Source organism: Zeus faber, assembly GCF_960531495.2.
Source record: "Zeus faber genome assembly, chromosome: 18".
Taxonomy (NCBI): Eukaryota; Metazoa; Chordata; class Actinopteri; order Zeiformes; family Zeidae; genus Zeus; species Zeus faber.
The window spans coordinates 21,612,525-21,628,231 of record NC_137210.1 but is presented as its reverse complement, the minus strand read 5'-3'; the positions used below and the strand labels follow the sequence as shown (position 1 = coordinate 21,628,231).

The following is a 15,707-nucleotide window of genomic DNA, read 5'->3' as shown; positions in this document are numbered from 1 at the left end:
TCAAGTTTCGTGGTGGTGCTTCATGATATGCTGATGCGCCGCTATTTATGTTCATGTCAGCATGTCATCGTTTTTTTCCCCAAGCAGCCGAGACATAGTTTGCGATCCACGCCAAATCAGAACACTGGTCTTGCACATTCCTTGGTGTAACATCTGTGAGTGGTTCATGGTTCATTTGGAGAAAGTCCAACCAAAGACCTTCTATTGGGAGACACATTCATCAGTCGTCTAAACAGTTGCAGGAGGGCATGACACAGCAGCTGATCATTGATCAATCCCCTCCAAGAGCAATACCAAGGCTTTTAGTTTATCAACTGTGAACACATTTAAGAACTCTTTGAAAGAAATCCAACTGTTATCCCATCAATTTCTCCTTCTAATAATTCCAAAAGCTCGATTATTTTGAGTGAGGCCTATGGAGAAGGGATGAGATGAGATGATCCAGGTCCGGGTTTGTGACATCATCCGCCCCTCAGCTCATGACCAGACCAAACAGGGCCATGCGTCTGGTTCTCGTTTAGGACGGGGTTTTTTTTTTGTTTTTTTCTTTCTCTCGCCCTCCTCTCTCCTTTCTTTTTTTCAGTTTTTTTTTTTCTCTTTCTGTGGAGAAAGTAGGAGGGAGAGAAAGGTGGCAAAGCTCCAGGAATTTGTTAGTTTGTCCCTTCCCAGTCTCGTAGTCGGAGCCACAGCTCCTCTGGTGAGATACCGGGAGGGTGTCTGTCTCTTTCTGTCTCAGCCATTTCCCTCTTCGGTTAGGACTCCTTTCTTATCAGTGATTCCATCACATCCTTGTTCGTCCACCTTCCTCCGGGAAGAGCTGGTCAAGCCAGCACAGGGATTTACACACGAGGATAATGCCCAAGAGGCCAACTTTTCATTTTGCATAGGTTTTTTCTTTTAAAAAATTAAAAGCAAATACAGTTCTCTGGAATACATCTAATTCCACTCGGGGTGAGTAGTATTTAAAACTTCCCAAATGTCCTCTAAAGCAGTACAGTTGGAGGAAAGTAAATGGCTGGCTTTGCTGCACTTTCTTTTGCAATTTGCCCACTTATTTGCATTACTTCTTTTTAGGCTGACCTTGGAGTGCATGAGGCTGACCATAGTAGGATTTCCAGTCTTAACTTGTGAGCACACGATGGGTGCCGTAATCATAGGGTGGCAGCGACTTTTTGACGTATAGCTCATAAATATCAGGCATCATGCGTTTAGCTTATGGGTGAAACCCATAGTTTAGTGGTGAGAGGAGTGGAAGGGCTTGCGGTGAACCGCAGTTTGGGTAAAGGAGGCGTTTTCATGTTGCTGCAGCGAAGATGTGCGAGCAGCAATGTGAAAGAATGAATAGAACCATGCATGTTCTCTTGTTCTTCTCTCTCGTAAATGGATCACAATGCTTTCCTCACTTCTTCTCATGATGCTTGGCATGTGCATTCTTTAATAACTTCAGGCATTGGTTGTACGAAAGAATCAACTTGAGAACAGTCTGGAATTTCCTTGAGACTTCAGCATCAAAAAAAGATCTGAGATGCCAGATCAGAGCCAGACCTTTCAATATAGAGTAGAAGGAGTTACCTTCCCAAAGAATATAAATCCAATTGAGTCTTCTTAGACTTCACGTTAAGGTCTGTTAAATACATTTTTGTTTTACACATTGCATTACACACACATGAAGTTTCAGTGTCATTATTTCATTTACCGGCTTTCTGATTCATTTTCTGGAGTCGCTGCTGTCAAGACAAATAAAACATCCCTAAACTCACTCAGTCCTCAGAGTGAATCTGCTGTTAACAACACAGCGGTATCCAAATGAAAAAAACCTCCTCGCCCGCAAATTCAGGCTGAGGCTCTAGTAGACAACGGTTGAATAAGGAGATGTTTTCAGTGCAACGGTAGCGCAAAACCGCACCCAGTCTGGAGTCAATGCAAGAGAAAGTGGAAAGTGTGAAAGAAAAAAAAGGACTCCTTTCCACTCTGCTGGCCAGATGGATAAGTAGAACTAGAGGGATGTGTTGGTCGCGGTGGGGTAGGGAGTGGGGTGTTGGGGGGGGTCCAGGTGTTAGCTGTTAACATTTTACCTTCCCTGCAGGTTTCTCCAAGTGGAGGAATTCAGCTATTTTCCCTTTGTGTTTCTTTTTTATTTTTATTATTATTATTTTTTTACAGCTGTGTAAGGGGAGCAGCTGAAAGAAGTGTAATTTGACACCAGTGTTATAATCCCATTATTAATTGGTTAATCCTGCAGCTCCCCCATTGATGAAGTGAATCTCAAGTATGAAATATGTGCTTTCTAAAGCCGGAGATGTGAGTCACACAGAAAGGAACTCGGCGGATTTCTTTTTGCCCCCATGTAGAAAATGGTCGTGCTCTTCAGAACAGAATTCTCTCTGTGTTTGTTTTTTAGTTTTGTTTTTTTTTGTTGTTTTTTTTTACATGATTTACAACCAGCAGCTCTTTTTTTGGAAGCCCTTATCTAGACTGTTACTGGGAGAGCACTGCCAGGAGAGTTCTGAGAAAATAAAAAATGAGTTAAATAAATCAGCATGCTCCTGTTTTATAGTTGCGCCGCTCTTTCCAACGCGTCTCCTTTTCCATGATGCAGAGCATGTGTGGAAAGTTGAAACCTTCTGTTGTTCTTTTAAAGTCACGGAATGTCATCTTACTACGTCCAAAAGTGTGCGAACAGCGATCGTCACTGTTAAACGGTTCATTCTGAATCTTACCTGTGTATGGCAGTGTCAATTTTAATGTCAGAATTGAGATTAGCCCTAGGATTTAAGGCCGACCATGATGCTTTACCACATCTGCTCGGTGTCAGACAGGCTAATGTACACCAGCTGTATGCATTGGCTGCACACCTCTCTGTCCTCTTTTAACTTCATCATTCGATCCTCCTCTCATCTGCAACACATAGGTCCGTTCCAATTGGGGAGGCTGCAGGCGTAATGGTGTCTTTTACCACCTTGCAAACTTTCACATCATCATTTAGCACCTTTCCAAAGTGACTCCCAATTATTCATACATTGATGGACCAGCCATCAGGAGCAATTAGGGGTCAGGTTTTTTGCTCAAGGACACTTTAGCACATGAGCAGGGCTAGCCGGGGATTGAACCGGCAACCTTCAGATCCCTAGATGACCCGCTCTACCTCCTACAACTGTACAGGAGATGCATCTTTGGGAAGAAGAACCTCTCGCTCACTGCTAATGTGATACACTTGAGTTAGTCCAATGAGTTTAACGATAATCCTACCCTGCAACAAGTAAAGCCGCTGTCTGTGTACATTTGTCTGCATGCCTGGGCCTTGTGTGTCCCCCACAATAGAAAGACGGCTTTGTCTGTGCGCACTTATTATATTTATTGCTTCCAGGGGGCTGCAAAGGACTGATGACATCTGGATATTTTGGAGTTGTGCTTTACAAAGTGCTTGGTTTTTGTGGCTATTGGTGTCACCCTCAGTGGTTGGGTGTGGTTGGGTGTACAGTCAAGTGTCACTCATGTTATTTGCCTTTTGCTAAGAGGTTTTCCACAGCAATGGGGTCTGGTTATGTAAGTTGCCACAGAGTGAGTTTGAGTTGTTTGTGTGAATGTGTGTGCACGACCGCTTTATATTTGTGTGTGTTGTCATGCGTGTGTGTGTGTGTGTGTGTGTGTGTGTGTGTGTGTGTGTGTGTGTGTGTGTGTGTGTGTGTGTGTGTGTGTGTGTGTGTGTGTGTGTGTGTGTGTGTGTGTGTGTGTGTGTGTGTGTGTGTGTGGTCTTGGTCTTAAAACTTGAGCTTGTGAGGTCCAGCTGCAGAGTGCACTTAAGTTTTCATTCATACATCCCAATGATTTACCCTCATATTGAGGACTGTAAATTGTTCTCTCTGACTAGATCATATCCCTGTATGCGGGGGGGGGGGCTCTCATAAACAGCTACTATGAAAGGACAAAGTGTCTGACTGGAATGCATGGCACGAGTGGTGACCCAATGTATATGGTAGTGGCAGCCTTTGCAACCATGGAAACCGATACTGATTGCTGTCAAAAGCGAAGAACCTATGTTGCATATTTAGGATTAACTATGATTCAAAAAGGCTTTTATGGAGATGCTCGTGTGGAGTTGGAGTGGCCAAGTAATGAAAACATTGTCATTTAACTAATTGTGTTTATAATTACCAGTTATAACATATGTGTTCTGGAAGCATGTCCCAGTTAACTTTTCCAAAAACAAATGTTATTTTTCATGTAAATAGTTCTGTTTATGTTTATGTTTTATTATATGTTATATTTTTACATTCATCATATATTCTTTGTGGAAGCTGATATGTGGAGAAACGTCCTCCTTTATCCACTGGCGCCTCCATTGTCTTGGCTGCTTTCGTGGTATGGAGAACAGGACTCCAGTGTGCTCTGTTTTCCTCTGGCAGGACTCTTTAGAATCGACACGTTGGCTCAGCTCAGCAACCTCTGGAACAAAGTTGCTCTCTTCTAACCCTGCAATGACGCTTCCATAGTGCAAGCCCCCATCCGAGATGAGTTTGGGTTTGCTTGTCTTAGCTTCGAGGTGGAGGAACACGTTGTGATCCAGGACATATTAACACAATTTACGGCTGCATGTTGTTCAACAAGTACATTTCCCCCATTTGCTCAACGACTGTTAGTTATTTTCCATGTGGATTCTCCATAAACGTTGTGTGCTTTTTCCTGTAAAGTGCATATGTTGAAAAATAAAAGCTATATCCAATTTCCAACTGCAGTATGCCGGATATATTTGGGTGCTTTAAGCACCGTTAAAATACCCAACACAGTAAAAGTAAACCCAGGAGGAATGCGTATTTTGTAGATTTTGATTGTTTGGATTGTTGTGGCTAAGAAGTGATTCTAAAAAGAGAGGATGGGATGGATGGGGGGTGCGGATAAACAGTAGATTTAGCAAACTGCAAACGCAATGTGTCCAACTAAGGTGCTGTTCACCGTGACTTAATAATTTAATTTAACATGGCAGCACTGTGTTAAAGCTTCTGTACCACGTTTGTTGTCGATGGTTTCAATTCAAATGCAGCGGAATCACATGAAGTTCCCTTTTTGCCCAGATTAGACATTGATTCCATTTCAATCAGGTCAAAAATGTTGTTTAGTAAGATCTGAGGGAAGCTGGGTTCAAAACCTAAGCTCTAAAACTTTCCACAATCATTAAAAGTCAACAATACTGCCGTTGAGAAGTCGCTGGCATACGTTTACAGCCAGACCTTGAACAACGTTGGTGTGGCTCTTGTCCACCAGATGGCGCCAGTTATTCTGTGCAGTTATTTTGTCAGACTTAGACATAGGCTGAGACTGTGTTCTCAGCTTTAACACTCACCCATCTAATGTAATTATGCATTATAGTATATATCTGTGATGAAAATATTTTGGGTACCATTCCATTTTATTGCTCATAAATATAGACATTCCAAATAAGGTAAAGGTAATAATGCTGCTTCCTTAAGGCTGAGCATCAGCAAGGACGCACACTGTGCAAGGGCCCTAAAGCTGTTAATGACGCCTTCTGTGGGATTCAACCAAAGGCCATTGGCTGCTCCCACCCACCACCATCAGCTTAATGGTTAAACTTCCCCAGTGGAATACCACATAGAATGTGTCGATCCAGACAACATTTTCTTTTCATGGTGACAGCGTTTGCCAGTGTGCACAGAGACACAGATGGCAACTTGTAAATTGCAAATGGCTTCATGTTGGGTGGGATTTATGATCAGGGAGTCGTTAGAAACCTCTTTAGTCAGCAAGTGAAGCTCTTTATTTGAGACAACAGTGGCTGTGCAGGTGTCATTCCCATAGGGGTGGTTTGTGTGTATATGTGTGTGTGTGTGTCTGTGTATGTACAGTTGTACTGTATGTATGCGAACGTGTATGGGCACAGGCCCAAAAGTTGATCTGTACATTCTGGTACATCAGTGTTGCAAAATGTTTATCCAATGGTCGACATGTAAGAATTGGTATAAGTGGGGCTTTTAAGCTCTTAACCTTTGACCTTAAAAGAAAGCCCTGAAATATATAACATCAAGGGCAAGTGGCCTAACGCTAAGACATGTTCAAAATGCAGTACTTTGAATGCTTTATCATGAAATGTTTTTTCCCAGTGAACACACACACTCACACACACACACACACACACACACACATTCTTAAAGGCTATGCATACACCGATGCACATGCACAGCCCGTTAAGTTATCCGTTTTTAATTTCTGTTATTATTACTTCCCATCACAATTGGGGAAAATGTGACTATACAGAATGCACCCAGCCCTGCTGTCAAGCTGGACTTTCCACTCCGACGCCGCTCTTAAGAACACAATACTGCCTAAGTTGGAAATTTCCTCCCCTGCCAATGCAGGATAATTTAGCAGGAGGACTGGCTGGGTGTTTTCACAGGTGGTTCCGATCATTGGGATCACTGTAAGCCTCAGGTCGACTCCCAATGTACAGACACTGCCGCGGCTCCCACACTTACACTGTCAGGCCGCTGGGTGCATTGCATGCATGCTAATGGATATGGCAGTATGGCAGGTTCCAAAAATAACCCCAAAAAACAGGAAATGCTGTAAATTGATAGATTTTTACATTAATCCAACCTTTATCTGTGAGATGGATTCTCCTGTAGCGATTCCTCTAGCTGTGATAATGGTGAACGGTGCCAGCTATCATATAGTTTGAGAAGCACTTAAAATAATCAACGTCACGTATTTGAGCTTCATTAGTCATTTGATTTGTTATTTTGTGATGGAAAAGATGCTCACCTGCTGCTCACCTGCTGCTCTGGAACGGCAGTTAAGCAGCCAACAGAAAAGGTCTTTGCCGGCCTAGAACGTGTCAAACTGTGTAAATGTATTGATGTGAAAATGAAGGTAAAAAAAAGAAAAGAAAAAAACAATAAAAAATAAAAAGCGTAACAGTCACTCTTGACCGCTTTAAGCCTTGTCCCTTCCAAAATCATGAGACGTTCATAGACACAGGAACTGACCATTTTGCTGCTGTGTGACATGCAGCTTTGAATCCCTGTTACCTTTTTACCTGTTAGGGCATCACAGAAGGCCAGTTTCTGAGACACCAGTTTCTTTTATTAACATTTTCATTTCTTCCAGTTCTTCTCCTCCGCCTCATTACCACCTGTCCCTCCAGATACATGTGTGATTTATTAATTTTTTTCCCCAGTTGGTTAAATCACGCTCCTCAAAGTCACGATGACAAAATGACAACGGCATGTGCTGGCTTTACAGGTGTCCTGGCACTTCGCCATACAAGATGAGGAGGCATCCGCTATTACCGCTGTGCGCCCTTCTCGCCGTCCTGCTCGCAGGATCTCTCCATAATATCCGTGCTCAAGAAGGTAAGTTCTACTTGCAGTTAATCTCAACGACAGACACCATAACCCAGATCCCAGATGGACCTTAAGAGGCTTTCACATAGGACGCGGCGCACGCTGCGCTCCAAATTCCATTGGTGTGTATTGGTTGCAGTGCAGGATCTGTGGCGAGCAAAAGGTTTTTGCGCGGCGCCACGCAAAAACGTTTTGTGCCAGGTAGCGCCGTAATGTAATCCCCGCTAGGCCAATAGAAAAAAAGGGTTGAAGCAAACAGGAGGTTTCTGTGCAGTATGGAGGACAATCCCATTTTAGCGGTGTCCAGTTTATCGGGACCTTGGAAGGAAATCCCTGTCGTGGAAACGGATTTCCTACCAAGTGGGCAGACCAGGTGTATGTTTAAATGCAGCAGAGGTGATCAATGTATGACCAATGGCCAATACATATAACCAATAAGACATCATGACTATTCCCTGCCATTAAAACAACATCTGAAAACATATATAATATTGTAATTTAATATATAAATATTATTGATGTAATATTTAATAGAGGCCAACTGAACTCAAAAAAAATAATACTATAAACATTATTCCTGTCCCAAAAGTGTGCATGCGTGCGCGACACTGAGTGCAGGGCACACTGCGTCCTATGTGAAAGCCCCTTATGATCTCTTCAATCTGCCAGTAATGCTTTTTCCAGCTTTCAGCAATGCTCACAGGTTCTCTCAGCTGGCAGCTTCAGACCAGGTGATCTCATTGCTGCGTAAAAAGGCGGCGCCTGTATTACCTTCCCATCACTCACAATGTGGTCTTTAAATATCACAAAAAATATATATATTCATAACATAAACCTCAATTGAAATGAGAGAAGCCAGTCGTTTACTGTTAACAAAAGAAATGTTAGAATAGAGAATTGCACCTATGTTGCACATTGTTATGGATGTAGCTTTTTGTAATTAATAACCTTTTGTGGATGAAATACGGGAAGTAGAATAGTACAAAATCCGGTGTAATTCTTTGAATATTTGGATATATGTTTCATAAGAAATATAAAATCGGGCCACATTGTCTCCAGATTCCAGCTACATTATATAGCGGTTCCGAAATAAAAGTTGTGCTTTCATTCACACCACTGGACTTTGTCTCTGTACTCACTCACTGAGTCCTCAAAACTTCGGGTTTTCTCTTTTGAAGATTGCGCAGAAGGGCTGCCGGCCGATATATACTTTCTAGTGGATTCATCGTGGAGCATGGGACAGCAGAACTTCGAACATGTCAAAAGATTTTTGTACAGCGTGATTAAAGCTCTGTATGGGGGTGGTGGGGATAGGTTTAAGTTTGCCCTTGTGCAGTACAGTGGCTCACCCAAAACTGAGTTCAAGCTCAACACCTACTCAACGACACGCGGCGTCCTCGCTCATGTGCAGGCCATGACGTATCGTGGTGGCGGCACCCGGACAGGCCTAGGTCTGGACTTCTTGATCCGCGGCCACTTGAACACGGCCTCGGGCAGCCGCGCTGGCGACGGGGCGGCCCAGCTGGTGGTGGTACTCACGGACGGGCGCTCTCAAGATGATGTGGCTGAACCGGCTCAGGTGCTGCAGCTGGCGGGTGTGGAGATGTTTGCAGTGGGCGTTCAGGATGCAGTGGACTGGGAGCTCAGGGAGATGGCTAGCCTGCCCCATAATGCTCACATGTTCATCGTAGACTCTTTTCCGGCTTTGCGGGACATTATTCAAGATTTAGTAGTGGGGCTTTGTGGTGCAGCCACCGAGACATGGGGTGCTCCTGTGGCAATGGAGGCCAGACAAGAGGCTCGAGGTGGGACAGGTAAAAAGAAAAGGGGTCCAATGTCACTACCATACTAATGTGCCCATGTGACTGGGAAGAAGCTGCTGTGTATGTGGCCATGATCGGACTCTGGCATTAACACAATTGAGGGTATTTTAACCACAATAACCCTTCACCATCTCCCAGCAAGAATAACATCACCTGATTTAAAAAAATATTAATATTAAAATGTTTTTAACACATTTAATATCCTTATGACGTTCACATAAACTTCAAAACACAATTTGCATGAACTTGACGTTCCCTCTGCGAACTCATATTAAGGTGTTTAGATTGTAATGACGGGCTGCAACAGTATGCCTGTGAAAACCTGTGTAAAACATTAAAATGCTTGAGCATGGATTTAAATCTAGCTACATAACTGTCATGAGTGCTTTTAAATTGTATATTAATGGGATTGCTGTTTTGGCCCATATATACTGTATATAGCACAGGACACTATTTTTTAATTAAAATTGTATTTTATATAAGTATTGACAGATAGTGTTTGGTTGCTCATCTGCACCCATACACACATGTAAACAAATATGCAGAGGCACACAGGGAAGTGCACATCTATAAATTAAGCATTTCTCTTTCCTAACCTCCACAAGAAAGCAACTTTCTTCATTTTAAAATAAAGAGGTACGTCGCAAAAAAAAAAGAAGCTTTTAACAATAGCTAACCACAAACCACTGCTTGTGTCTCTTGTGTCTTTGTCTTTATCAGTCACTGTGTCAATAACTGTAAAATATGTGCAATATTCTACAAATGAAACAGTGATGAACCTGTCTGGATCCTTCCTTGACCTGCAGCAGAGTTATTTACTGTACCTACTTACATTAATTAAGTTTTACCATAGAATGTATGGCACTATGAAAATATTGTCATATACAGTACATCTGCAATAAGTAAGATACATGTATATGATAATTATTTTGCAAATTAAGGCATTACCCTTGCTATTAAGTACAGTGGTTAACAAATCCAAATGAACTGAAAATATACACGATATTCAACAATGTAAAACATCCATCTGCGATTGTACAGTGATTGAAACTCTTTAGCAACAAGGAAGGGCCACAGGGTCATGACTGGTCACTTTATCTGAGGTCTGTAACATGAGTCTGCATGGTGTGGCTGAACTCAAGGGAGCTGGTTTAAGGGATATATCACACAAGCCAAACTTTTTACGTATACAAAATGTATGACCCATAATAACAATACCATAGCAACACTCATATTTCCTTTTGTCCATTGTACAGAACACTGTTCATTCCACCTAATGCAGTACAATGCTTAATAGTTGTTGGTAAATAAATAAATAAATAAATACACACAAACACGGTAAGGCTGATTACACCTCATGTTGGAAAAAAGAAACGTAATCTAGAAATATAAATCTTTTTCGAGTATCTCCTTGGTTCAGCCTACATGCAGTATGATGCACTTTGCAAAGTTATGTGTTATGTGTAAACTGATTATATTCATTGTGAATGTTCACACACATGCAATGAAGTGCTAGCACGTTGAGTTTTTTCTTCTTCTCACAATTTTAACGCTTTCACATGTTGCATTTTGTTCTGTTTTGTCTCTCTTTCTCCCCTTAAAGCACAAGAGTCAGCTGACCTAGTACTCTTAATTGATGGATCAGAGAACGTTGGAGCAACAAACTTCCCCCGTGTGCGTGATTTGGCTTTGAGAATCCTAGAGGGCCTTGATGTGGGCAGGGACACTATTCGGGTTGCCTTGGCCATATACAGTATCGACCCAAACATTCAGTTCTATCTTAATAGCTATGACAGCAAAGCTGAAGTCCTGGATGTTGTGAAGGGCCTCACCTTCACAGGGGGCGACGAATCTAACCTGGGGGCCGCCTTGGAGGAAGTGGCCGAGAGCCTTTTGGCCCAGACAGCTGGGGGAAGGGCAGAAGAGGGTGTGCCCCAGACTGTGGTGATAATCAGTGCTGGGCCATCTACGGATGATACTGGTGCGGGTGACAGGGCTCTTAAGATGGCCAATGTTATCACATTGGGTGTGGCGATTGGTGGAACTTCCACTGCCACTCTGGAGACGGTCGTCGTAGACAAAAGCTTTGTTCTGTCAGCTCCTGATTACAGAACACTGGCAAGCGTGGGTGATCAGCTGCTGCCATACATTCGTGGGGTGGTCCAGCGCACCATTGTCATTCAGAATGAGTTCACAGAAGGTATGTAACTTTTCTGTATCGGTGGGGCATCGTGGTTGTGGATGGGGCACAAAGAGCAAAGCCTTGTAAGAAAGAACTATAATGAATGGTGTGGTATTTGCAAGGTATCAATTGCAAGGTAAGCTTTTTTTTGACCATACTACACTTTTTCTTGGAGTTATTTGGTATACCATTAGGCGGGTAAGGGAACTATCTTAAAAAAAAGCAGTAACATTATCTTGTGGTTTGGTTAAAAACCTAGAAAATCTAGAAAATATTTCACAAGACATGATAAACCTTTAATATTCCCCGGGGGGAAATCCAGGTGTTACAGCAGCAAATCAGTGCAAAGGAATTATGAAATAGACGTAACGTATGTGTACACATTTATCCACAAAGTTAACAGGGAGTAATAATATTCCTTACTATTAAATAAAATATTATAAAACAATACTATAAAAAGACAATTTTGGAAATTGGGCAAAGCAAATTAAGTAAAATTGGGAACATGACCATAATATTAGCACTTGAGTGATGCCTTTCGCAACATAGTTCATTTGCGAAAACTGCCATAAGCAAGAGCGGTTAATCAATACTAAAAACACATAATTATAGCTTTTGTGTGAAAAACTTATGGGATGTGTTAAAAACACATTTTAATCACTCATAACAATAGCTATTATTATTATTTTTGTTAATTATTATGATAAAGCAATCAGTTATATGTCAAGTTCATTGTTTTCAAGTACATTGTTTTCAAGTTCACTGTTTTGTGCCTTTGGCATCTTCTCATTTCTTTTAATATAAATCTGACAGACAAAACAGACAAAATATTCAGTCTAGATGAACATTTATTAAATTTTTATATAATGGCTTTAATGTTTTTTTTTAATCTTTTTGATACAATAGTATTGTAATATAATATATAGCTGTTATATTATATTGCATTTTTTATATCTTGGTTTATTTTTTTATTGGCATTATTTCTTTTGTCTTTTTCAGCCTTGGCAGTAGGGAAAAGAGACATCATTTTCCTGCTTGACAGCACGATGGGCGCCACAGCAATTAACGCTGTGCGCGAGTTCATCAAGCGCTTCGTTGACATGATGCCGATAGGACCTGACCAAGTACAAGTGGGCGTGGCCCAGTTCAGCAACACTGCTCGGCTTGAGATGGACCTCAACTCCTATGGATCCAGAGAGGGGATAACTGCTGCTCTTGGGAGAATAAGAGCCAGACCCGGCCAGATCGTGAATACTGGAGCTGCCTTGGACTTTGTGCGAACCAACATGCTGCGGGCTGACAAGGGCAGTCGTATTGAGCAAGGAGTGCCTCAGCTTATGATCCTGATGACCACTAAAAAGTCCAGTGACAGTGTGGCACAGCCCGCCCAGGCCCTGCAGCGCATGGGGGTTCTGACGATGGCAGCAGGTTCCAAGGCATACGACGGGGCTGAACTAAAGCAGATTGCCTTTGACGAGAGCTTGGTCTTCGCACTGAAGGACTTCCGCATGCTTCTTCGCAACCCTAAAATAATTATTTCTCCACTCTCCACTCTAAGTGGTGAGGTGGTGCCAGAGGGACCCACTGAACCTGGTAATGTTTCAACTTCTTTACAGGTGTATGCGTTTATTTATTTCCTCAATTAAATGTTTTTTTAATTATTTCATATACAAAGTGTACAAAAGGGTTTTCATGAGAATTAATCACAGGCAAGTGACTGAATACTACACAATTGTACATGGTATAATCTGTATACTGTAGTTTAATAACTTTCAAATCCATGCCACTGATTAAATTATGTGCCTTTCTTTCTTGAAAAATATTGTATATTCACTATAATTGAAGGTAAAATTTGTTTTCATTGTTGTGCTTTTCCTCAGTGGTAGAGATAACTACAGTGCAGACGCAAAGAGTGGTTCGTGACATTGTCTTCCTGGTGGATGGCTCCAGCTACGTCGGCAGCAGCAACTTACCCTATGTTCGCGAATTCATCACCAATGTGATCAACCAGCTTGATGTGCGGCCAGACAGAGTCCAGATTGGCCTCATGCAGTTTGCTGAACGTCCAAGAATTGAATTCTATCTGAACACCCACAATAACAAGCAAGATGTTTTGAACAGCATCTCCCAACTAAGGCTGACGGGAGGCTCAGTTTTAAACACCGGAGCTGCTCTGAATTACGCTCTTAGCAACGTGTTCCAAACCTCATCTGGATCCCGGAGGCGACACGGTGTCCAGCAGGTCTTGATCCTGATCACAGGCGGCCCAGCCCAAGATGAGGTCAAGAGGGTTGCCGACAATGTGGCTCTGGCTGGCGTTTTGACTTTCACAGTTAGTTCTGGGCAGGCAGATGAAGAATTACTGAGGACAGTAGCTTTTGTTCCAAACTTGGCATATCACAAACAAAGTTTCTCAAGCTTGCCAAGTGTTGCTCAAGAAATCATAACCCCTTTGAAAACGGTGGTTGGTGACACTAATTTGACAGACACGGAAATCGTAGTGGAAACAGGTGGGTTTTCTTTGTTTGCCTCTTGACAGTTGTGATTGTGAATTAAATTAGCTAGAATCTAAATGAATTCCCAACTGCTTTTCATTGGTTATGATCAATTTTATTTTCTTCAGTTATTACAGGAGCAGAGAGGGATGTGGCCTTCCTCATTGATGGCTCTGACAATGTTCGAACAGACTTTCCCTACATCCGGGATTTTATCATCAAAGTTATTGAGCCACTTGATATTGGAGTTGACAGAGTGCGAATTTCAGTGGTCCAGCATAGTGAGAAGCCAACCCCCATGTTCTACCTTGATACGTACAAGACCAAGGACGAAGTGATAAGAGCTGTCAATGGGATGACATTTGCTGGTGGGCAAAGTCTAAACACAGGCTCTGCCCTGAAATTCATGAAAGATACCATCTTATCTGAACGGCATGGCAGCAGGGCAACTCGAAGTGTCCCCCAGTTTTTGATTGTCTTGACTGGAGGCCGGTCAAGGGATAACGTGAGAGAACCGGCTGGCGCGCTGAAGACAGAAGGAGTGGTGCCATTTGGTGTGGGTGTCAAGAATGCAGATCCAAAGCAGATTGAGGCAATTTCACACAATCCCTCCTTTGCCTTCAACGTGAAGGAGTTCAGTGAACTTGGCACTGTCCAACAAAAGCTCAATAACTATGTGAGCCTTCCTAAAGAACAGCTTCAAGTCGTCCTTGAGCAAGGTAAGCAAAATCTTTGACATTTTGTGAAGTGCTTAGGAAACAATGCACCTGGTGCTCTTGGCGCTGTACCAAGAAGATGTGCTTTACAATGCTTTTTATTTGTTGTGTCTTAGTACACCATGCTGTAAAAAGAGATATTGTGTACCTACTGAATGGCTCTTATGGCACAAGAAATGGCTTCCCAGAAGTACAGCAATTTATTAAGAGTATAGTGGACGAGAACAAAGAGTATGTGTGGTCCAGTATGCCGTTAAGCCTTAAGCCACTTTTTGTCTCAATTCCCACAAAACAAAGAAAGCTATTATGAATGCCATAGATCAGTTAGGACACAAAGGTGGAAGGCGCCTGAATACAGGGGCAGCTCTCCAGTTTGTGAGGAATAGTGTCTTCACCTCAGAGGAGTCGAAGGCTAGACGGCGTACCCCAGTTAATAATTCTGCTGAGCAGTAAAGAGTCCAGGGATGATGTAAAAGGTCCTGCTGTGACCCTTAAAAGTCATGAAATTGTGACAATTGGGGTTGGAGTAGGAAATGCCAGTCTTCCAGAGCTGAAAACCATTGCCTTCAAACGATTTTGCTTACAAAGTCAATGATTTATACGAGTTGCCCTCAATTCAGTCACAGCTTCTTGGTAAACTGAGCATGTCAACAGAGACAAAATTTATCTATGACTTCTGGAATACAAATTCTTCTAGGTCAGAATTCGAGCTTTAATAAAGTACAGTATACTTAAGGACTTCAATATTGTCTTTCCAAAATATTGATTGCTGAGCTCCAGAATATTCTATCGGTAGAATATTCAGCATGAATTATTGGACTCACAAGTCTTTGATGATGGATATATGTGTTGTTTGTTTGTATTGTTTAATCACATTTTGGTTTCATCATAAAAACAGCAAAAACCCTTTTTTTGAACAGTCTGCCTTTTTCCCTTTTTCCCTTAGGTCTTGTACTAAATCCTTCCTTGTAGTAAATGTCCACCATTTCAAGACTGTGTTCTTGTCTTTGATGATGGGTTGGCAATTTCTATCATACATAACCTCTTTTATGAAAAGATGGCCTCTTCGTAGTTCTGCTTGAAACAATGCTTTAAAACAAGAGCTCAACTCAGCTCTATTTTAACAGCACTTC

At 42.1% G+C, this 15,707-nt stretch overlaps 1 protein-coding gene across 4 annotated transcripts in view; it reads left to right on the top strand.

The window, feature by feature from the left end:
* Positions 1–711: 711 nt before the first annotated feature.
* The window catches only part of col6a3 (collagen, type VI, alpha 3), a 98,891-nt gene continuing 83,895 nt past the window's right edge, over positions 712–15,707 (top strand). For 2 of the 4 annotated variants that reach the window (XM_080019349.1, XM_080019348.1), the window contains exons 1-7: positions 712–951; positions 7,258–7,367; positions 8,537–9,172; positions 10,785–11,381; positions 12,363–12,956; positions 13,244–13,873; positions 13,987–14,577. In XM_080019349.1, coding sequence (XP_079875475.1) covers positions 7,283–7,367; positions 8,537–9,172; positions 10,785–11,381; positions 12,363–12,956; positions 13,244–13,873; positions 13,987–14,577 — 3,133 coding nt within the window. In that variant the 5' untranslated portion in view covers positions 712–951; positions 7,258–7,282. The remainder of the gene's footprint in view (positions 952–7,257; positions 7,368–8,536; positions 9,173–10,784; positions 11,382–12,362; positions 12,957–13,243; positions 13,874–13,986; positions 14,578–15,707) is intronic. The other 2 variants (XM_080019350.1, XM_080019352.1) reach the window with 2 other exon arrangements.